Here is a 24,935-nt window from a genome sequence, read left to right as displayed (position 1 = left end):
GTAAGACGAAAATGCACGGAGATGGCAACAGTACAAGGACTAAGTGCAATGTAGAAACGGGGTATTTTAGACACAACTAAGAGGAATCAGAGTATGTCTGACAGGCGAGGCTAGGCATTAGGCCAGCCAGAGAAGATCCGAAATTACATTAAATACTCAGACTTTGGGATTACATTATTCAGTCTGCAACAGAACCACATCGTATCGGACATTGAATTAGCTAAACTGTAGTCAGAGTTAGCACTGATCAAAAATAACTTGCAAGATTATTGGATCAGCACTCAACTGGAATTGCTATGAGTGGGGTTATTTCTTGTACGGAGCTCCCGTGAAATTTTAGTTTTCTAAAATTGGAATGAACATACGTCAACAGAGTTTCGTGTGGATATTAATGTTTTCTTATGTAGGATCGAAGCTTTCCATTACAAGAATAATCAGTGTGCGACGCACGTCTGGCATGCTAGGTGACCTTTAGTGTCTCTAACACGATATATTTTGTCCTTGTAGAAATTTGATAATACTGTGGGAACGATCAAGGCTTTTGTCCGTTACAAAGTGGCCTAGAGGAGATTGCCTATCATGAGTGAAGACTCTCTCTCTCTCTCTCTCTCTCTCTCTCTCTCTCTCTCTCTCTCTCTCTCTCTCTCTCTCTCTCTCTCTCTCTCTCTCAAATCTTTCTCTGGTGTGATGTCTCTCTGCAAAATCACCATTGATATGAACTGCATGCTCTTGCATATTGATTAAGCTGGGAAATGTATACCAAGCTGGTGAGAGTGGAATATTACTGATGAGGTGTGGGAAATTTATGATACTAAAAATCACCTCTTTTGTCATAGCCTGGTAGAAAGGTCACCATTAGAGTAAAATTCAAGGAAAATATCCAGTCATGAAGCAGAAGAAGCCGTTTATGTAGCGCATAGTCAAACAATTTGCTGTTACAACTTTTTTCTATTTAACCTACGAGACTGGTCTTTCAGTCTACCTGAAATACATTACAAACGCCCTGCGCATTATAACAGCTACGTGTTCAAGCGCCCCCATTGCGCCAGAATGTCAGCAAGCAATACGCTCGGTAAAACTTATCTCTTATTCTACCCTATGATGGCGCTATGCAGGTGAACTCTGACATTTGAACTGTTCATACACGCTACACAGTTGACTAGGGAATGAAAGAAAAGAGTAGGCGTCTTGCAACATCGGACTTAAAGTAGCAAGAAATGCGCCAAGTTACTACAGAATAAGGTATGACAGTCCTTATAGTGTAACATGAAACACTCACATAATACCTTTCTAAATGTGGAAGATGGGATGCTTGTAATAATTGTGTGCGAAGAAGAGGACAGTCAACAATAGAGTCGTGACTACAACGATGTCAGTTTAATATCGTACTCAGGGTTCTTTTTTTAGCTACATGAAATAACCGTGGCACCTATCAATGTTTCCACCACTGTGGTGGGGAGGAGTGCGGGCTTAGCATGGAACTTTGCGATTCCCCCTAGCGATGTCAAATTCCTCACCAAAACGTTGAAAAATATGTCAAATACCCAGGGGGGATAGAGGCTACGTGTAAAGAATTGAGGACCTGATATCGGTCAACGTTCTGGGCACATGTTTAGCAGTTGCCCATCGGGTCAACGATGATGCGATGGACACTGCCACATTTGCGCAAAGAGTTGGGATCGAATTGTGAGGCCGACGACCGAACATCGGTTTGTGTACCGAGGTCGGCCTTCGGCCTAACACTTCGATCCCAACGCTGCGCGCACCTACAACCTAAAATACTGCGTATTAGTACGAGTATACTGATTTCTTTGTTTCCGTACCGGGCGAGTTGGTCTTTTGACATGAAAAGTTGTCTTATGTACAACTTATACATCGAAAACATTGTTCAACTCCGTAGAATCTTCCTGGGATCTCCCGTCAAGACTCAGTGTCGAAGATTTCCTCAATAAAATCACGTTGGATTTTCTAGAAGTGCTTTCCAGTATGTGGTGTTGTTTTTATGTCATGACCGCTGACAGCATATCCAGTTGTTACCGTTTTTTTACTGTCATTTTTTCGAAGTCGGAAAGAAATTTCGTGTTTTCGCAGCGAAAGCGTTGAGCTCAGTGGCAGTTGTTAGCAGAGAGAGTCAGTATTTGAGGACGCCTCAATTCTGTCATCGACAGCTGAGGTTCAGATCACTTGGATCAACAGTAGATGATTGAGTCAGTCACATGGGGACATTTGTTGGAAGATTAACTGCTGTCTTCAGAAACGTTTTCACTTAATGACAGTTCTTTCTTGGAAAAGAAACAAGTGACACACTTCTGCTTAATGTCTCCCGCTATAATCTCACGTTCTCAGCACACTTTTCAAGCACATGCTCATGACATCAAGTAACCATAAAAACGCGACGATAAACCTGTCAACGGCGCACAAGTATAATTTTCATTTTCAATATGTCTCGAGTGCCATGGTTACAATTACAGGCTGTTGTCGGCGCTGCGGTTGCTATGCGCATAGATGTTCTGCCAGAATAAACTTACAATACTTTATTGTTAAGATCAACCATTTTACATTAAGCTCTCAGGGTGCGCCAGCTGTGAAAAATGCAAAACATACATGTATTTATCATCAAAAACTGACATCTGGCAGCAACACTGAAGTTTCCATGCCGTGGTATTTTAATAATTTCTCGCTGGGTTTTCTGTTTGTCCTTCATTCGGAAAACCTGATGTCGGCAAATGCCGTAAAACGTGACGACTGTAACGGAACGTCGCAAAATAAAATGAAAAGTTTTTAAATGCCAATAGTTACTCATTTGCATAGTGACAACCTAACAGATAAAACAATCAGGAATGATGCCGTATTAAAAACATATATTTTTTCTATGATCTGTGCAATTTTAAAGTTTGTGCACAACGAATCTAATCACTCTAACTATCTTGGGTGTTCTGCATTGTACTGTAGATCTTCAAACTAAGAATCTCTCATATAGTATGGTACCTATTGAAGACCATCCTGAGGAAACTCGATCATGAAGCATCCGTTTACCGAATGAGTGTTAAGGTAAAGGGCGACGAATTCGGACGCGCACACGCTTTAGAACATTTCTGCGCAGATTTAACTCCAGCCTGCCGCAAATGGGTTATTTTGTAGCGCATGTATTTAACATCACCTGTCATTATTGAAATTGCGCTTTTACCTAATTTTTTGACCCAGTCTCTTAGAAATACATATGACCTTTAATCTTGTCATATTTTGACCCCTAGGAAGCTGGTTTTTATTCAATATGAGCGCAAAATTAACATTTCTCTCCCATTTACATGGCGCATATTACCCATTCACCTGGAGATATTGTAAAAAGTAGCGTGGTGACACCCTTTTATTAAAAGTGTAAACTAAATGGTATTATGTCCGGATTTTATTCGCCAAGTTTGGTCAAAATAACACCATCCAAAGCGACAGGAAAAAAGTTTGAAAATCATGTAGTGATATAATTTCGATATCGTCATTTTGTAATCGATACTTATGTTAAAATTTCTTTACAAACATCATGAAAACTATACATTCGATAGATATGGATCTTAATTCTTTGTATTTATTAAAATTAACTCATTTGCTAAGCGTTTTATTATTGCTTTCTGTAGTTTAAGTGAATTATATCATTTTTATTTATTCTAACGACGCCATTTTAACTTCCGTTCCATGGAAACGAACGTGGTGACCCCTATTTTTTATTTCATTTTTGCACTTGCACAACGTTCAAGAATATTTGTGCAAAGTTTCAAGAAAGTTACACCACAACCTAATTTTGACGTAATTCGTAGTACTTCACCTAAATATGTTTTTTCTTGTAGAATAACAATGGCAAATAATATTCACAAGCTATATGATTTATGTATCGTCGGGGCTGGTCCAATGGGTTCGGCAGCAGCCAGGCATGCAACACTCATCGATCCCCAGTTGAAAGTCTGTCTCATCGGACAGAAAGAACCAAAGGTAATTGTACTTAACGGAGAATGCGCCTCGGAGTCAGATATTAGGAGTCTCAAACTTTTACAGTTCTATTCTGATCCACCATTTGTGGGGGCTTATTTGAAAGCTCTTGGTGTGAAAAACCTTCAGCGTCTTAGTTTTTCGAAAATCGAAAATTTCATTTTTCCCAATAGAGTTAACATAGGGATGGCGGCCATTTTAAATATCGAATCTCTGAAATCGCGGTAAATCGGTTATTTGTTTCTCCAGTACCATAATTTGCACGATGACCACCAATTTTAATTTTTGATTCTGAAAGTGAATGGTTCAAATATTCATGGAAGAATCGAAAGTTCGAGCAAAAGTTTAAATCTTTCACTTTCGAGGCGCAATACCTTAAAGGGAAACAGTCGTATAGGAACTGCATCTGTGTGAATCTTGTTTACAAACAACGTATATCGTGCACGATATCTAGATGTACCCCATCATTATAACTGCAACATTGAGATTATACGATGTTGATTATTACAGACATGTTTTAACTTTCATCAATCACCATTGTACCTTGGATACAGTGTGTGCATTGGTCATATGGGTCCTATACTACCTTTGAGAGCAGTCCCGATGACTGTATCCCTTTTATATTTGCGATATTGATTTGTCGGACCATAGACCTAATGGTTGTAATAAACCTGAAGGAAGAAATTGACTCATCAGGTAAATAATTCAGTATGTGATAAGTGTGACATCATAAGTTAGGTCAGTCTTAATTATGAGGTTATATAGAATCTGCATGCAGCAAGTTGTGGCAGTAAAAATGAGGTACGTTCTTCAACCTTTACGCCTATTTTTGACAAACCACAACAAACAAATGATATGGAAACGTATTGTGCTTGTGATTTAGTACTTGCAACTGTTCCCCTGTCGATATCAAGCGTCTTCCAATTCAGTTAAACCATTCATATTCTTTTAAAAATCTATTATTAGGATAGACTTGCTTGCAGTCACGACATATTCGGATCCCATTATGACGAAGGTCGGGTTGTGGCAGTGCTTATCGGAGATCCTATTTGGAAGGAACTCACAAGAAGAAGTGCCAGTAGATTCAGAGATCTCGAACAAATAACAGGTACTGTCCACTTAAACTTAGAATTATATTGTTATTGTTTTTTTTTCGGTTAAGTCACAAACGGATAGTGCAAGTCATTTTAATCTATGCTGTGTCGATATCTCTCAATTACTACCTGCGTAGGATCTCCAAATGTTGGGATCATCCGGTATCATCCTGTAATATACGTCTTTCAGCGCCGAATGTTTGCCCGTCCATCGTAAAACATTACATTAACAGATCAAACAGATACTCAGTTCACATAAGTATTTGGTTAGTAGATGGATGACGGGCTACAGATTGGCTAAAACTATACTGGCTCAGAATATGTCTAAATAAATCAAAATGTGTAAATAAATGAAAATCAAAAACGTGGAAACTAAGGCCGATCAATGGGCTTTGATATTTAAGTCCGAGCAATCTTCAGTATCATTACACTAGCCTTGTTCATTGGACAGTTTTAGTCACATCTTGATAATTTTATCATTTTACACATATACCCCTTTTTAGGGTATTGCCTTACACGGGAAAAAACTTCTATTAGGCCTATGGAACGAAATGCCTTCGCGGCTGCTCCCTTATCACTTTTCTTGATAATACTTATTCCTTCATTTCAAGACCAGGTATTTGAAAGTCTTTAGATAGCACTTAATAGGGGTCATCTGAGTCGTGCTTTGCTTTTAGTCCCGAGTTCCCAACAGAGCAGCCTTTCAGGGTATAAAATATGTCTCGACGTGTCACACATTTACTCTCATTATCAATTTTTTAGGTATTGAATTTTTTACCGAAGCTGGTCAGCTGATAATAGGAAGGGAAAGTGATCATAACATAAAAAGGATTCAACGAATTGTCCCAAGCATGGAGTCACAAGTGCAGACTTTGGACAGGGCAATGGTTACCGGAAAGTATCCCTTCCTGTCAGTCAGGCAGGCGGACGACACCATATTTTACACAAAGTCGGCCGGTTTCGTAAGTCCGAGGAAGCTCATTCTAGCGCAGCAGGCAGCTGCCCGTTTTCAAGGTTGCAACGTATTCTATGACGTTGTTGATCAGGTGACCGAACTTGACCACGGCGAGTCGAAGTGCATGATGGTAGCAACAGCAAATGGAAACATATATCATGCAAGAAAAGTTCTTTTGACACCAGGAGCCTTTATCGGATTTCGGAAGTTGCTTCCTGTTGGAAAAGAACTTGACCTGACTCTGCTTAAACAGCATCTTGCCTTCATTGAACTGAGACATAAAGATGTTAGGAGACTGAGAAACATGCCTGTTATTCGGTGGAGAAGCGAGATTGATGAAAAGAACTACATTTTGCCACCTATTAAATATCCAAATGGTAAATATACAGCGATGCGTTAATTAAGTTATTCCAAATAGTGCGGTGATGTTGTTGTCTCTTATGATATGCCTACATTCACGTCCCTGTGTAACATTTTTGGGGAAAGCGCCCTCATCATGCATCCATGCATTTTTTAACGTATCACGCCCCGGCCCGGTGCCTAAATCTGGGAAAATGCGTGCATTTCTGAACTACCTCGATTCTGGTTACTACGCGCGTTACCGATGATGCGACATTTATACAACCGATCACTGGATTTCAGTCAAACTCTAAGTATACCTTGTTATAGTAATGTGAGAGTGCCGTATTTTAGAGTAATATTTACTTCAAAATATTCCTGCAACACAGCATGCAGGAAGAAGGAAATATGATATCAAAGCACGCACTTTCTCTTTGTGAATTAAATTCATGTCTGTAAGTAAAACAATGTCTTTCTCGTTGCCAGGTAAATATTATCTTAAAATAGGACGAAGATCAAAAGAAAAAGTTGAAACGAGAGAAAAAGTCGTTGAATATTTAAAGAGGGACCCCAGTAAAGTCGTTGCAGACCCGCATCTTCTGGAATTGCTTCTGGAGCTCGTTAAAGGTTAAACCAGAGATTACTTTCTTAATTTGTATCAGCTTTACAACTTTTATTTCTGGTAATTTTTTTTTGATACAAGAAATACAAGGAACCCCTAATGAGGATAACTTTTATAGAATAAGGTTCTTTCATCAATTTTCATCAGTTGAAAATGTTATTTATTGTTTGAAAAACAGGTTTCTTTAATCAATGTAAGTAAATACTAAATATTTGGTATTTTCACAGCCCGTCACGTGTCTGTGGATGATTCCTCGCACCTGACGTAAGAAATGAGAAACGTGCTTTCAAGTCGATTGCTTTGAATTGTATGTACTTCAAATTTCAAAGGAGAGAGATAGAGCTATAGTGCGAAAACAGAAACATTTTTGGGGTAATTGTATGTAAGATATGACCATCTTCTTTACAGTTACTTAATTTACAAGCATACCAATAAGGTGCTTAGTTTTATTGTCATTAATTACAGATATTGAAGTTGTATCGACTCATGGAGACTCGTGTGTTTCAGCCCACACCCCAAATGGCTTGTTATACTGTGATATGGTAACACCAAGGCTCGGAGTCGCGACTGCCGGCAACGGTACAGGTGTCATGGCATCGGATGAAATCGGAAAAATGGCTGCCCGGATGATGATTTCTGGAAGTTGGGATCACGATCTTCCACGAGAGAATTTTAAGGCAAAGTTCCGAGTAAAATCGAAATTGTAGGCTAAACTCTAACCACGAAGATCCCCCTTGATCAAATGCCCGTGCATAATACGACACAATGTAAATTTCATACCCTAAAACTAGGACAAATGCTATTAAAAGCAATTCGACTTTTTTATTTATCTGGTTCGCAAAATCACAGAAACTTCAACTGTTTCGAAATTTCAGTAAGTAAACTACTAAATTCATAAAGAGTCCAGAAAGTGCGACGAATTTGTGGCTGCTGGGCTATGTTTCGGTACAAAGTGAGGATCTTCTCTTTAAATGATTGTCGGTCTCTTAATCCGACGGGAGCATCGTGTGACCATCATCATTAAAGCTGGTTAAAAGTGAGTGCACACATTGTTCTTGACAAAAACTAGGATCTTATACTAATTTTCTGTCAAATAATCCCCGAATCATAAGATGAGATAACACCTTACTTACGGTAACCATTCAGGTCACTACTATGAGAACGTTGCTTCTGTGAGAATGTTATCCGCGCCCAATACTCAACAGATAAGAAAATCAACTGCAAACGTCGATGAATATTACAGTCACCGTAACTTTTTGTCCGCTATAAATTGGAAAGGCTGAATGTCATAAATGGAATGAAACTCTGAACGCAAGACGAAGAAATACCACAAGGTTGTGCTGTGTGCCTCCTTTGTTTGTGTAATAAATTCTAAAGAAACCTTGGATTCTGCTAGTATCGAAATAAAGTACACAAGCTCTATACTCATTTTATCTCTTAAGGTAGGAGACTACCCATGAATAGCGCAGTATCAGTCAATTTCATTAGTTTGCATGTAGAAATACAAGAAAACATCCTTGTAATATTGTCGTTTTCTTTAAATTTTCACCAAAGACTTGGGATGAGAAAATTACATTCAAAGAGTGGTGTCACCGTGCGTGATTTCTTGGTAAATGCCAAGGTTATTCCTTTCTATACAAAAGAACGTGAATAATGCTGACTCGGCGGTTTTTCCTTGTGGCTAGCGCTTTTGATAAATGTATTATCATGTAACTTCAAACACGATTGGAACTAATTTGGGATAATTGGATTCTGAAGTAATGTCAGTTTAATTTGTAACTGTAAGCTCATCTGCTTTTTTTAAAGTTATACACTTGTTTTATGAGAAATTTGTTGCAACATTCAATATAGGGTACCTAATATTTTTGAGAAATTTAAAAACATATGAAGATCCAATTATCCCAAATTAGTCTCGATCGCGTTTTCATCAACTGGTCAGCAACACTCATTTTCCGTATACAATCTTACAGCAACGTGTAAAGGACTTTTTGAACTATACACCGCAGGAAATGGCGATATTTTAGTCTTAATCAACTCCCTACATCATGTTTAAGAGCTGAATTTCATTTTAAAGCGGTAAAAACTACATAAAATCAGAGTTATGTCATATTTCTATAAGACGCGTCTCAAAAAGCACAGATGGAAGACTATATTTTCTCTTCATTTTTCTTGTCTCATTCTGTACCCTAGGTATACGTGTGTTTGCTGGAATTACCAAAACCATACCAAAAAGTAAACTGTTGAATAAGCTTGGTGATGGGGAACTGTAGGACTGCCTAACTAAAATGTTGGACGGAAACCCCGTTTTTCTGGGTTTTTTTGGTCATATAATTGATTAGAGCATAACATATGTAAAAATCCGAAAGAAATTACAATACTTTTTGATATTTAGTAGCCCCCCCCACCCCACCCGAAGTGTTCCACCGCCGCCAGGTACGACAGCGAGAAATTTACAATTTATCGAAGTAATCTCTTATTCTACCGTATGGTGGCGCCTTGCAAGTGAAAATTGACTTATGCTCCTACACGTCATGCAATTACGTCATTAGGAAGTGGAAGGACAGGCAACCAAGGGTGTTGAAACATCGTCGCGAAGCACTACGAAAATACACCAAGAATAAGGTATGGCAACCCTGAAGTTCACTCATAATACCTATATAAATATAGAAGCGTTACGCATTGTGAGAACACCGTTAAGTTCTGTGTGTGACCTCGTCTGGCAACATTTTTCTGATTCACACCTTATCTTATCTTTTGTAAGTGATTGACAGTAGATAACAAGTTCCAAGGCTGTTAGGGAGCCGTCACTTTTACATCTCTAGGGGTCGGAGGAATCGGAGGGGAAAAGTCACTTAAAAAATTGAAAGTTACAAGGGGCACGTGCGGTTACTCCAAATGTGGAGAGGAACTTGAAGAAAGGAGGGGGGAGGAACAATTTTTTGATAAATGTACTGAATCATTTAGTGCAGTTATTAAATGACACACACAATATATATATATATATATATATATATATATATATATATATATATATATATATATATATATGGGTTGACCTTTGACCCGCATAGCAACTCACGCTACCCCGCCAACAGATAACTGCGTTTCCACAGCTAATTGAGGATAGGCCTTGGTCATTTTCCACAGTGCTGATTGTGTGAACATGCATTTGTATTGTGCATACGCCAGGGTCACATAGCGTGTACGTGAACTTATGGATAGGCCGGGGTCAGCTGCGGGGTCACCTTCTGCTTGTGTACATGTACTGCGTAATTGTATCGTGAATAGGCCTGGGTCACAGGTGTCCGGAGTTAACGGTGTACATGCATAGAGAGAAGGGATACTATGCAGTATATACTATACTCTATACTATATACTAGTACTCTATACTACACGGCAACTCCACGGACCTGTGGCCTGGGTATTCTTATTTGTACGGGTCATAATATTTGCATGAAGATAGGCCCATGACGTCGTCCAGTTGAAGGTTTACCACGCTGCCACCATGGAGCTGGTTTACCATGCCGCCACCGAGCTAGCCGGGCTATTGAGGCTACATACAACGTTGAGGCCCTAGGGAACAGTTGTCATGTCCGTCCTCATGGGTTGGGTGGGGTAGGTGTGTCTTGGTCTCAGCACAGGTTTCTTAATTGCTGTCATACGTTTGAGTATGATATATATTGCCAATATACCATCAACATAAAATGTCTTGTTCGTATTAAACTGGTTTTCTGAAGATTTCTCGTTGAAGTTATTCTCTTCACTGCATCATAGACCCTAATTTTCTCTACAGGCTACGACTGCATGCATTTTGTCATGTATTTGTCCTGTGATAATCTTAGCTGTTTTATCATCAGTTAGTTTGATTGCTTAATGCGCCAAGCGAGTGTAAGTTACTTTTGTCAAAGTTGACCCAGTGATGGCATGTAATCCTGTGACTGTGTCCACAGATTAGTAGCTTACCCTTGCTTGCCATGGAGCATTAGGCAATCAGATGCATCAGATAATAGACAAAACACAGTGACAAAACTCGTCAAAGGACAAATGCATGACAGAGTGAAGAAGACACAAAACTTTGCATAAGCAGTTCCAACAAAAATCTGAGGCACCAAAAGGTTGGGAGCTTAAATCTTTATTGGCAATACATATTATAACGTACAAAAATAAACGATAGCAACAAGAAACCTGTGCTGAGACCACGACACACCTACCCACTCTCCACTCATGGGGATGGACATGACAACTGTTCCCTATGGTGAGGCAGGTAGATACGAACATATGTATGTGCTTTTCAAATTGGAAAGTAAGCCAATCATAATCTCATGCTCAAGCTTCAATAGTGTTAAGATGGGTTTATTTAGTAGCACTATAGAGTAATAAAGTACTTGATAAATACCATTGCTCAAATTTATGAGTGCTAATAGCTTAGTAAAATCCGGGAAAATAAGCAAGCCACACCCACCAAAAACTAATCAGTTCTTGCCAATTGCAAACTGAATCTATATACCAGATTTAATTCTGATCTGATGAGCCGTTTTTGAGATATTGAGCACACAGACAGACAGACACACAGACAGACAGACAGACAGACAGACAGACAGACAGACAGACAGACAGACAGACAGACAGACAGACATCGCTGCGACATATGCTCACGTGTGTCAACACGTGAGCAAAAAATGGCTCAACACATTGGCTATTAAATTATGTTAGGGAGCCTTCAGTAATTACAGGGGGGTGGGCGGGGGGGGGGAATTGGGGGGAGGGTCACTTTTTAGAAAACACTTCAAGGGGGAGGGTCACTTTTTATAAACCTATCTTGGGGGGAGGTCACTTTTGACAGAAGCTGATTTTATTGCCAAAACTTTGATTGTCCTTGTGGTATTTCCTGAATAGGAAATCATCAACAAATACGTACACATTATCCACAAGTTTCACAAGCAAAGAAGATGCAGTGGTATCCTACATTAAACACCTTGAACAGTTAAAACTGATAAAAGACAAGCGACAAAAACATATGCAACAGGTGGAAAAGTGTATATCAATTATCAAATGTACATAAATGCAAAGATATTGTCAGTTTTATATAGGAAAAAATTGTGCATAGTTCTCTCATAGACCACCATGTACAGTAAATCAACTTTTCAGTGAAATTCCAAAATCAAATTTCTTGCACAACCATGGACTTATAACCACTCTAGTTTAATCAAAAACATTGATATAAGTAATCAAGTGCACATATACATGCACAGATTTACCTAGTTTTGTATTGGAAAAAATTTTTCATAGTTACATCATAGGCCCCCATGCATAGTGAATCGAGTCAACATTTCGGTGAAATTCCAAAATCAAATTTCTTGCGCAACCATGGACTTGCAACCACTCTAGTCTAATGAAGAAAAATAATGCAAATAATCCAGCATACATAAATGCACAGATTTATTTAATTTTGTACTGAAAAAAAATTATAGTTTCATCATAGACCCCATCGCATAGTCCATCGACATTTTGGTGAAATTCCAAAATCAAATTTCTTGCACAACCATGGACTTGTAACCACTCTAGTCTAATGAAGAATAATAATGTTCATAATCAAGCATACATAAATGCACAGATTTATCTAATTTTGTACTGAAAAATAAATTATTCATAGTTTCATCATAGACCCCCATGCATAGTGAATCAACTTTCGGTGAAATTCAAAAATCAAATTTCTTGCACAACCATTGACTTGTAGCCACTCTAGTCTAATGAAGAACAATAATGCAAATAATCCAGCATACATAAATGCACAGATTTATTTAATTTTGTACTGAAAAAAAATTATTCATAGTTTCATCATAGACCCCATTGCATTGTCAATCGACATTTTGGTGAAATTCCAAAATCAAATTTCTTGCACAACCATGGACTTGTAACCACTCTAGTCTAATGAAGAACAATAATGTAAATAATCCAGCATACATAAATGCACAGATTTATCTAATTTTGTACTGAAAAAAATTATTCATATTTTCATCATATACCCCCATGCATAATGAATTGACATTTTGGTGAAATTCCAAAATCAAATTTCTTGCACAACCATGGACTTGTAACCACTGTAGTCTAATGAAGAACAATAATGTAAATAATCCAGCATACATAAATGCACAGATTTATCTAATTTTGTACTGAAAAAAAAATTATTCATAGTTTCATCATAGACCCCCATGCATAGTGAATCAACATTTCGGTGAAATTCCAAAATCAAATTTCTTGCACAACCATGGACTTGTAACCACTCTAGTCTAATGAAGAACAATAATGCAAATAATCCAGCATACATAAATGCACAGATTTATCTAATTTTGTACTGAAAAAAAAATTATTCATAGTTTCATCATAGACCCCATTGCATTGTCAATTGACATTTTGGTGAACTTGAATTCCAAAATCAAATTTCTTGCACAACCATGGACTTGTAACCACTCTAGTCTAATGAAGAACAATAATGTAAATAATCCAGCATACATAAATGCACAGATTTATCTAATTTTGTACTGAAAAAAAAATATTCATAGTTTCATCTTAGACCCCCATGCATAGTGAATTGACATTTTGGTGAAATTCCAAAATCAAATTTCTTGCACAACCATGGACTTGTAACCACTCTAGTCTAATGAAGAACAATAATGTAAATAATCCAGCATACATAAATGCATAGATTTATCTAATTTGTACTGAAAAAAAATTATTCATAGTTTCATCATAGACCCCCATGCATAGTGAATCGACATTTTGGTGAAATTATAAAATCAAATTTCTTACACAACCATATGTAAACACTCTAGTCTAATCAAGAACATTAATATCAACAATCAAGACTACACAAATGCAAAGATTTACCTATTTTTGTATTGGAAAACACTATTCATAGTTTTATCGTAGACACCATGATTGGATAGCCTGAACCAACTTTTTAGGTGAAAATCAGAAATCAATTTCTTGTACACAAATGCACATTTTACTTCCCAATTCAAGCAAAGTACATTTAAATACATTATCGAACATACATAATATACAGATATAGCATGTTTTGTGGGGGAAAATTGTCAATAATTTGCCTGATAGACTCCATGTATTATGATTTGATATTTTTGGATGAAGCTCTAAATCAGCCACATCTTGCCTTCTTATAGTTGCACAAAATATGGTGACCCTCCCTCAAATGTATGAAATACTATATCTCTTAAAAAATTCTTGCGTGACAAATTGCGACTGTCCCTCCAAAAACACTAGCCCTTCCCTCTGTAAGTTGTCCCTAACATAACAATTGAACCAATTGTTATGTAAATTAGCTGATACTGTTTCCGTTATTCCTGGGGAGAATACCGCAGTGGTTGGGGGGAGGGTCAAGTTTTAGAATGTCGGACAAGGGGGAGGGTCACATTTTAGACAGGAGGATAGGGGGAGGGTCACATTTTACGTTACAGGTGTGCGTGAAATTCCCCCGGCCCACCCCCGTGTAATTACTGAAGGCTCCCTTAGGACTTGAATGTTATAAAAACTCTACAAGAACTCCTTCAATTCCACGAATATTGTAATTTAATCCATCCATCACTCACTCAAATTCACCATTGAATACAGCGACACCGAAATCTCCTTCTTGGACACTAAGATGATGATGAGGGAAAATAAAATACACACTACGGTTTACAGCAAGCCAACGGACAAACACTCTTACCTCTTGCCGTCATCGTGTCACCCTCGTCACATTTTTAAATCAATCCCCAAGGTCAAGCCCTTCGCTACAGACGTATATGCTCATCCACTGATCTATACAATAAAGAAGTTGAGAACCTACATAGACATCTTACGGATAGAAACTACAAGCAATCATCAATCGTCACTGCAATCAACAAAGCAAGAAATCATTCCCGGGAAAAACTCATTAACTACACAAAAAATAAACACACTGATCAGCCTACGAGGATTCCATTTGTGCTGACGTACCACCCGTCACTACCCAGCATCTCCTCCATAATCAACAAACACTGGCCTATCCTTCAATCAAATCAAGAAACAAAAGTTACATTTGACAAACCACCTGTTGTAGCATTCCGACAACCACCAAACATAAAGAAAATGCTGGTAAAAGCCCGGACTAAAACATCCACACAGAACGACACAGAACCAGGTACTTGTACACCCTGCAACAAATGTAGAGCATGTCCCCACATGTTGAAAACAAAACAAAATTCCATAACTAACCAACTCACTGGAAAATCTCAACCTCTTGTCGGACATGTAACATGTAAGGCCGCGTTCAAAAAAAAATGGTGAGGGGGGGGGGCTGGAGGAATCGCAATTGAAATCTTATTTTTTTCAGATCCCCCCCCTCAATACCCTCAAAAATTTTCAAGTCCCCCCCCTCGATACCCTCAAAAATTTTCAAGTCCCCCCCCCAAATTACCATATAGCCGCATATTAATTAGGAATGCACACAGAGTAAAAAAAACATGTAATGTGTCGTTCTGCACGCAAATGTTCAACACTACCTCTTATCAGCAGGTTGTAGAGCCATATACCTAGGGCAAGTTCTTAAATTGATTCATTTTTAAATGCATCAGTGAACTTTTTGGATTTCTCAGTCTAAGCCGACTTGAGTTTATCCAACTGTGGCCAGTTCAATGGCACCAGCTGAAAAGCACACAAAATGACAATCATGAGAGAGTATGAAATTTGTGTATTCCTAGCTACGTTTAACCAAATTGTGAAAAAATGAGCACAGTGACCTACCGAGAATTTTTTTTCATAAGTACAAGACATATGTACAGCTTAGATGCCACTTATAAAATGTTTTACAAAATTGACAATACTGGAAGGTTAAAATATTCCATGAAATTAATGTTTTAATCTCAGAAATTTTGGGTGTAATAATGGCAAATTTGATAGAAAATTAATGATTCCATTTAGTCACACATTTTTCATTTAAATTAGAGTCTTTACTGTTCAAAGTTTTACTTTTGTGTTATTGGTACGATGAGATGTGAAAATTTCATTCACTGCATGAACTTGAAATGAATGGTTTTATATATTGATTTTAAGTGATTTTAGAAAAACTGACTTTTCATCGTACATATGATCAAGTATGGTGACCCCATCTTTTTTCTCTAATATTTGATTCTTCTCATATGCCAGAATTCAAATATCCATGGTAACTGTTAGTCCCCTAGTCTTCTATGCGTTGCTCTCTGGCTGGATCTTGTGTACAAGTAGATGTATGTTTCACTGTCAATTGAGTGTCCTATGACCGAAACTCTTCTTAAACTACATCAGAGTCAGAGCTACATGTATCACTGTCACTGCCAGTATGTAGTAGCAGGGCAGTAGTTGTACTAACTTTTTATTTTGACAATATTTTTGTTCAGTTTATACAATTGTGTTCTTGTTCTACTCCCTACAGAATGTTGAGCTATCCAGTATTCAGCTTGCCAACACAGCCTACGTGTACCGTGCATTTGCATCATTCAATTATCACCAGTATTTAGACAAACGGGCTTTGTTGACAAACTGAATATTGTGTTTTCAGCAGCATGCTGTAGAGAGACACCAAGAAACTGTGTTTGATACATTGCATAGAAATATTGAAAAATTATAAACAGTTGTAGCTCCTGCCCCATTACAAGGCCAACTTGTTCTACGAAAAATTAATGGCATTCATACATTTTTAGACTTTTTTGAGATTTAAAGACATAAAATATGACAAATCGGTTCTAGATTTTGTTAATTATTACTAACATTAGAACCATTGGACGACATCAAATGTTGGGAGTCAAAATATTTTCAGGTCCCCCCTCTATAGGCAGAGCAAAACTTTCAAGTCCCCCCCCCCCTCGACTACCCCAAAAAATTTCGAATCCCCCCCTGAATTCCTCCAGCCCCCCCCCTCACCACTTTTTTGAACGCGGCCTAATACACGCAATATCATCTACGTCATTATCTGTGATAAGTGTAACAAATTATACATAGGCGAAACGAAGCGTGAACTCCATACTAGAATTAATGAGCATTTATACAGTATCAGAACTCATAAACATACTCTAGTAGCCCACCATTTTCATGAACCCGGGCACAACATCAATAATTTTCGTTTCTCTGGTTTGTAAAGTGTATTCAAAAGCAGATAAAATAAGAAAGCAGCTTGAACTTCATTTCATTCATAAGCTTGGTACACTGTCACCCAACGGCATCAATAAAAAGGACTGGTGAATAAAGTACAGTTCCTATAGGTTTTCAAATCCGCTTCATCTACAGCTAGGGAGTCCTTTCCTCATGTCTGTAAGTTGTTTGTTCTGGGGAGCCCTCCCTTCATTGTATTTCGCGCCATTGGCTTTGTACGATCCGGCCGGTCAACATCGCTACTTTTAGACTGAGTGTTCACTCGTCTTCTGATTGTAAGTTCAAAACTTTTTTCTTCTCGTCTGTACAGATTGATTTTTTAGCTATAGTTCCTTTTATAAACCAACAACTCAGCTTTTCGAATAGTTTATTAATGTTTTTACGCCAGTGTTGCTCTCTTTCGTTTTTACTAGTCCCATATTTACTGTAATTTGTTGTTTTTTAGATTCCTGATGAAGATTCCCTGTGTGGAATCGAAACGTCGAAGTTTTAGAAATAAACTCTATTTTGGAACAGAGTCTTGTTTTTCATCCGCTCAATACTACTCTCAAGACCAAGTTTCATTGCCATCTGGTACCTGCTACTGTAGTTTGACTGACACCAGTTCTAAAAACAAACTCGTTATAAAATGTTTAGTGATATACTCAGACAGTGTGTTCAGTAATTTTTTGTGTAGTATAATGTTGTAATTCATGTTGTATACTGTGTCATGTGTCGGCTATATATTATGTGTTAGAAATTAGCCATGTCGATTGAATTTTAGTTCACCTTGATTTAGTGAACAGAATGGCAACTCTGCGCAAAGGATTAAGATACTGTTGGTATCAGCACGATCTGCAGCCTCAAAGAGCTTATGTAACTTGTAAAAGCCCTCTCTTTTTGTATGACTTGTGACATTTATCATACCAATCCATTGAGAACAATTTTTTGACCGTTATTGTGTTATTAGCGAAAATATCCTCTGTGTGGCCAGAAGCCTATACGAGGGCTGTCCGGAGACCGCGTGTGTGTTATTGCCGCCGGATCGGCTACAGTTTCCCTGGGAATTTGCAACCATAGCAACGGGACAGACTTGGACTCTGAACTCGGGTTGAGTTGAATGATATATATACAAGGATAGAGGTGCGTCTAGAGCTGGCTTTTGTATAGTTGCAGAATTGCCTGTGAACATACTTGTTTTTCCTTTTTACTCCCCTTTAATACGGTATCATGTAATTAGTCGTAGTTTTATTTGTTTATGGTGAAGATCGATATAGTAAACCTTTTTAAGTGTACAACGCGACACAAATTTAAATTATTCCCTCTTTTCTTGTTTGGTCAATATACATGGTCGATGTTGTGTATTGGTTGTCAATCTGGGACAGTCTAACTTCAAGTTACAAAGTTTTCATAATTCATTTTCAGATGATGCGTGATGTCGAGTTATTCACACCAATTCGCACACGACAGCACTTTTAACTACTTTACAGTCACTTGAAAGGAAGAGAGAGAGAGAGAGAGAGAGAGAGAGAGAGAGAGAGGAGGAGAGAGAGAGAGAGAGAGAGAGAGAGAGAGAGAGAGAGAGAGAGGGAAGAATGGTGGGGGAAGTTGCAATCTACACCGACATTAAATGCTAGACTTGGTTCAAGTCGATGAATTTTAAAAAAATAAAATCATTTATAATAGTTTCTCTTGTGTTTCTCCTATTTCGTACAAACCTATCCGGAATTTGGCAGCTCACGCCAGGTTTTCCCAGCGATTGAATGCGCCACGTTTGAGTCTGCGCAGTGGTGAGTTAGTTTCTGCCGGATTCACCCTGTGATTCCGGGTGAAACTCCGCTGTATAGCGTTCACCCTACTCATCGCGTCCACTCACGCGCGCGTTTCACATGAAAGCAGAATACAAATCATTGCGTTCACTCCACTCAAACATTCACAAATCACAGACTTGAACCAAGTCTAATTAAATGCATGAACTTGTAGAGAACAATTCGAATAAGTTCTCCAGGAAGCTAAGCGATGTATATAATCCTTGCTTAATTCACCTCATTCTTCCTGAAGTTATTTTTTATGTGTTCCACATTCCGTCTAATTACATGATGCATAATCTTGGATAGCCCCTCCAAAAGTTAATCGTACAGCATTTATGTTGAAAGACAGTTGTCTTTTCTTTTTTTCTTTTGGTATAGAACTATGTCAACTACTATTCACAAGGTTTATGATTTATGTATCGTCGGCGCTGGTCCTATGGGATCAGCAGCGGCCAGGCATGCAACACTCATTGATCCACACTTGAAAGTCTGTCTCATCGGACCAAAAGAACCACAGGTATGTCATTGAATAAAAATGGTCATAGCAATTGTAGTTACAATCTATACAATCTACTGTTTATACATATAAAGATAGGAGAACGTGTCATTTTTGCTATCATAAGAATGAATTTGTCGCCTCTTCGGTAAGTACATTTGGCAAATAATGGAAAAGTTAACTACGGTACCGTAATTATATAGGGTAACGTTGCTTCATAAAACCAGGGACGCCAGTCAGAAAGTCTTGTTGCTTTCATAATGAAGCTTTGCCAAAGTGATATTCAGATATGCTGATATCTCTTGCGTAAATAGAAGTGCCTCCAAAGTCGATGCAATCATCCGCGGGACTCCAATAGATAGTGAACGGGTGTGTGTCGCCCAAATGGGGTCATTTTTAACGAGCAAGATTCCTAAAAATGGGCTATTTTTCTTCCGAAAAACTCAGTAAGGGTCAGAAACAAAGGAGATTTCCCCATACTTCAGCAAAAAAATAACATGTAGTAGAATAGCGTAAAAATGTCCCGCTATTTGTCAAGAAAATACCAAATAATGTGTCATATATTTTGGATTGTTCATTGGTAGATATTTTCAACTCCTGTGTCATACCTTTGTTAAAAAATGTAGTGGAAGTGCCTCCCCCACGTGCAATCACTGTTACAGCAGGGCTGCGGGAGCCGCTACTTATGGTTTTGGCCCTGTGTTTGTGCCATGACTTTTTACATGTTGCGAAAATATTGGTGTAATCAACGCTAGAATACAGGTCGGCGTTTTCGACTTTTTTTCCAGAATAGGTTTGAATACAGCAATGAAATATTTGGGTCCCATTATGATGAAGGTCGAATATTAACAGCGCTCCTCTATGATCCCATATGGAACAAGCTTTCAAGAAGGACCCTCGACAGATGTAGAGATCTTGAAAAGAGGACAGGTATTGCAATATTGCAAATTTGAAAAATTTATTATAAAATATTATTTATTTATTTATTTATTTATTTATTTATTTATTTATTTATTAGACCTTGTTTAACAAGGATAGCTTGGTCACCTCAGTCTGGAAAGAGTTTATCTCTCGTGGGCACTCAAGATTTACAAATCTAAAATACAACCATCATATAGAAACGTATGAAAGGAAAAATACAACATTTATAAACAACACAAAGACACGTTAAATTCTTCCCAATAATGTTTTACATAATTGTATTTAAATGACGCAAGTGCCTCCGAGAATTTATCTCCAATTTTCAGTTTTTTTCACTAAAAAATTATTTTGCTGTCGTCAGCAAAATTCTCTTAGACTTGGTGTATTTAAGTCGTCGGTGTAAAAGTGATATGAAAAGGTAAATGTTTGAATTTATGATGACTGTTTTATATCAATTTGAAAAGTTTAAACCAACACGGCTATTTTAAAACTTTGAGAGTTTTCGCAAGCATTGGAGGGTTATGTACTAAAATATAAGTAGAAATTGCACTGTCATTGTCAATGTCATTTGTCTACTTCTTAATCCAGTGGATATATTTCGCTGTCTTGCACTGTACCATATCAAAATAGCACACACACTGTCTCTTGAAAATTGTGTGAAGTTTTAAAGTTCACACCAGTGTGCGTGTTCAAGTTTTTCACTAGAGGGATTCTAAAAGTTTTTCTGTTATAGCAGTATTTGCAACAAAAAATATCACCGGTGTCATAATTTTATTCCCTCTTCACGATGCTTAATAAAGCGATGGTATGTTTTTCTATTCACAGGTATCGCGTTTTTAACCATTAGAAGCCAGCTGTTTATTGGTCGAAATAGCGATCCCCACATGGAAAATATTTGTCAAGCGGCGGCAAACATGAAGGAGGCGGCCCAGATATTGGACCGGGATGTGGTTTCGAAACGCTACCCCTACCTGTCCGTCAGATTGAGCGATGATGTCATAGTTCATACTGAGGAAGGAGGATTTGTAAGTCCAAGGAAACTAGTTCTCGCACAGCAGACAGCAGCAAATTTGCAAGGCTGTGACATATTCGATGACGTGGTTGACCAGGTGACTGAACTCGACCAATCAGACAGTTTGAAGCGTATGGTAGTAACCACAGTGAATGGACAAACATACCTTGCAAGAAAGGTCCTTTTGACACCCGGAGCTTTTATCGGATTTCGCAATTTACTTCCCCCAAAAAAGGAACTTGACTTGACGCCACTCAAGCAGGATCTTGCCTTCATAGAACTGGGAGAAAAAGACGTAACAAGATTGAGGAAGATGCCGGTGGTGATGTGGAAAGATCAAGTTGATAAAGTGCACTGCTACATTTTGCCGCCGATTCAATACCCAAATGGCAAGTACAAAATGCACTATCAACTTTGCGTGCGTCGTCGATGTTTTTATTGTCACAATCACAGAAAGCGATCATCTATAGTTAGCAGTTCAAATCTATCCCTCAGTGACGCCAGAACAAACGCTTGCAGTTCATTGTGAGCACATAAGGAAGAATGCGCCTCTGGGAGATATATTTGATCGAACTCTCAAATTTTTAACAAGCCGTTCCTGATCTATAGCCACATGGTGTTCATTGTAAAACTCCTGGATAAATAAAAAATTTCTCCGTCTTAGTAGTTTAAATCGAAAGTTTTATTTTGCCCCATGGAGTTGGCAAAGGCATGGCGGCCATTGTAAATTTCAAATATCGGTAAACGTAGAGTAATTTGTTCCTGTATAGTACAAAACTTTGCACCGTGATTTCATTGAGAAAAGTTTGACCTAAAGTTTAAGTCTTTCACTTTCGAGGCACATACTACCATAAATATGGAATGCAGATGAGTAATGTGAAAGAGAATGACCACTTGGCATTGTGCTCTCAACATGACAGAGCACTAAAATTCCGATCAATTTTTTCTTTACTGCATTCAATTTTCATAGTAACTAATAGATTGGTGAATTCACGTACAGAGCTAAAATATAGAATATCTAAACTCTATAGTGTCTTTAATTTTCCCAGGGAAACACTATATTAAGATAGGACGACGCACAACTGACGAACTTCGTACACAGAAGGAAGTGGTTGATTATTTGAAGAGAGATCCCGCAGAACTTGTTGCAGACCCGCAGCTCATGAACTTGCTTTTAGAACTCGTGGGAGGTGAGACCATTATCTAACATCTGCAGTGCAAAATCTCTCAGTTTGGTGTACAGTGTTGATATGGTACTGAAATTAAATACCCATTCGTTTCTATAATAATTTGCTTCGCCAAAATTTGATTTTACCGTCTCTGTAGCCTTAAAACTATTATGCTGGCTCTTCCTACAAAAATCTGCATTTCATAGGTTTGTTGCGGCAAGTGAAGTCACACTGCAAAATATTCTCGAAGATTCTTATGACGTTTGCAAATTTATAGATATCAATGCACACTTACATTAACTGTCTGAGCCAGATACAATAGGAAAGTGGGGTTTTATGTTTTGAAAATTTTTAAGTGACTTTGCTCCTGGCGATCCTTATTTTGTATTTAAAACCGAAAGTGTAGCTTTAGGTCTCACTTACACTTTGATCCCAGAATATCTCGATTAAGTGCTAGCCGCTGAATTTCCATCTCGCTTTCCCTCAGATATCAAGGTCATCTCAACTCATGGAGATTCCTGCGTCACAGGACACACCCCCACGGGCATGTTGTACTGCGATATGGTAACGCCAAGGCTTGGAGTCGCAGTCGCCGGCAACGGATACGGCGTCATGGCGTCGGATGAAATCGGAAACATGGCCGCCAGGATGGTCATATCTGGAAGCTGGGATCATGACCTTCCGCGAGAGAGGTTTAGGGCCAAGTTCAGAGCTAAGCCGAAAGTGTCATCAAAACTTTAGTGATACAGAAGAGCCAGGATGATCTGCAAGACTTCTCAGTTACTGCTTAACTAACAGTAGTGCATGATTGAGCACAACTTGACCCGTTTATGACAAAACATTTTATTTGTGAATATCGCTTGTTTACCCTGTTGTTAATCTTTCATCAAAAGGCATATTTCAAACGCATTACTTGTCAATTTTTACACCAATTTTCTACATTAACTTTTTAATTGTGATTTTACGTTTTTCACTGAGTAATGGTACAATTTTTCCGTTAAACAACATTTGCGTATAGTCCATTTACCGATCAAGATCAGAAAGTCTAAGAAGTTTCCAACATCTCGCGTGCAATTATTTAAGTCACAATAAAGTAAAATGTCTTATTCGTATAAAATCGTGACTTTAGTATCATTTGTGAATGTTTTTATAAGAAGTAAAAAAGAACTATAATCAAGCAAAGGAATCGATACCATTTTCCTGTAAATTTTGGTATCCGAGACTATGAAGACACAGCATGAGTAAACAATTTATGCTTTGCACCTGCCAAGAAATCGGTTTCCAACGTGATCACAGTACACGCACATTTCCAGACATAACGAGAAAACAATTCCATGTTGAAATGCATAAATCGTTTGTGGAAGAAAAGTACATAATTACAATGAAGCAGCCCTAAAAAGCCGAGCCTATTGAAACATTGAGCTTGTCACCCCCCCCCCCCCCCCACGGAGTCCGCACAGTTTGAATGAATTACTGATCGTGGTGGCCGCGGCCAAGATATGTGGTTGACCCTAGGGTAGTCTTTTGTAATCCTTTGCTTGAGTTACTCTTCTACCGATAATGTTTTGCGAGCAACGGACAACATCTTTACTCTTTAAAAACAAACACAAAAATATTTATACAGAATACATGAAGTCTCATAAAGAGTTGAGATCCCTGACCCGTTTTGTTTTGATGTGCTAGGGTGCCAGTGGAAGTCCTTCTGTGACAAACTAATGTGTTACCGCTAGATGGCGCTGTCTCACAGGTTACCCACAATCAAAACGAATGCCCGCGGCAGTCATAACGATGATGGCTGATTCCGTTATAGCATATACCTAGAAATTTTATCTTTTATACATTACTGGAACGTTTCTGCATTATATTTTAGATTTGCTAAGCCAGTTGTACATTGTTAGCTATGTCTATATCTCAAAGTGAAATTGACGAGGCACAGAAACACTGAGAAATCGAACGATAAAACAACATAATAAATCAGCTATTACCTTTATGGTGTACTACTCATTTCAGTTTCCAAATAATCTTGTTTGCGCGAGCATAGAAAAAGACTAGCAGCCAAACTGTAGTTTAATGGCTCACACAATTTGACCATACAGCTCTTCCGTTTTGTATGAAGCAAAAGAAAATGGGAAACCTTAAAGCATGCGTATCAAAAGAATTCGTCGCAGATGAAATATTACTCGAATATGGTGTTCTTTTGACTGGTGAAAATTCAACAGATGGCGCTTTTATGTCTTTTACATATCTGCAGCCACAGGTCTAAAATGTACTCGCCGGGTACAAATGTAGGGCTCCATATATCGTTCGTTCTCAGTGGTTTCAGTGGTCCCTGGTGATAACCGTGCGTTTTAAGTTAAAGTTTATGAAATGCAAGTCGACCGGTCACCATTCG

At 38.2% G+C, this 24,935-nt stretch overlaps 2 protein-coding genes across 4 annotated transcripts; both read left to right on the top strand.

Moving 5' to 3' along the window:
- The first annotated feature begins 1,140 nt into the window (after positions 1-1,140).
- LOC139121755 (monomeric sarcosine oxidase-like) lies at positions 1,141-9,154 on the top strand. The gene is made up of 6 exons (XM_070686888.1): positions 1,141-1,242; positions 3,843-3,984; positions 4,948-5,089; positions 5,838-6,407; positions 6,856-6,996; positions 7,457-9,154. Exons 2-6 carry the CDS (start codon positions 3,850-3,852, stop codon positions 7,696-7,698), a joined length of 1,230 nt encoding a protein of 409 aa, XP_070542989.1. The 5' UTR covers positions 1,141-1,242; positions 3,843-3,849; the 3' UTR covers positions 7,699-9,154.
- A 339-nt stretch (positions 9,155-9,493) lies between these two features.
- On the top strand, positions 9,494-23,660 carry LOC139121752 (monomeric sarcosine oxidase-like). Of its 3 annotated transcripts, XM_070686882.1 has the most exons (7): positions 9,519-9,613; positions 18,105-18,277; positions 19,324-19,462; positions 20,230-20,371; positions 21,188-21,763; positions 22,424-22,564; positions 23,031-23,660. In XM_070686882.1, exons 3-7 carry the CDS (start codon positions 19,328-19,330, stop codon positions 23,282-23,284), a joined length of 1,248 nt encoding a protein of 415 aa, XP_070542983.1. In that variant the 5' UTR covers positions 9,519-9,613; positions 18,105-18,277; positions 19,324-19,327; the 3' UTR covers positions 23,285-23,660. The 3 variants fall into 3 exon arrangements, with proteins under 3 accessions (XP_070542984.1, XP_070542983.1, XP_070542985.1); XM_070686883.1 differs by lacking the exon at positions 18,105-18,277 and having other exon boundaries at positions 9,494-9,613; XM_070686884.1 differs by lacking the exons at positions 9,519-9,613; positions 18,105-18,277 and adding an exon at positions 17,367-17,430.
- The last annotated feature ends 1,275 nt before the right edge of the window (positions 23,661-24,935 follow it).

This window comes from Ptychodera flava, chromosome 21, assembly GCF_041260155.1.
Source record: "Ptychodera flava strain L36383 chromosome 21, AS_Pfla_20210202, whole genome shotgun sequence".
NCBI lineage: Eukaryota > Metazoa > Hemichordata > Enteropneusta > Ptychoderidae > Ptychodera > Ptychodera flava.
Note: the sequence above shows the minus strand (reverse complement) of the source record. Positions and strands in the feature narration are given on the sequence as shown.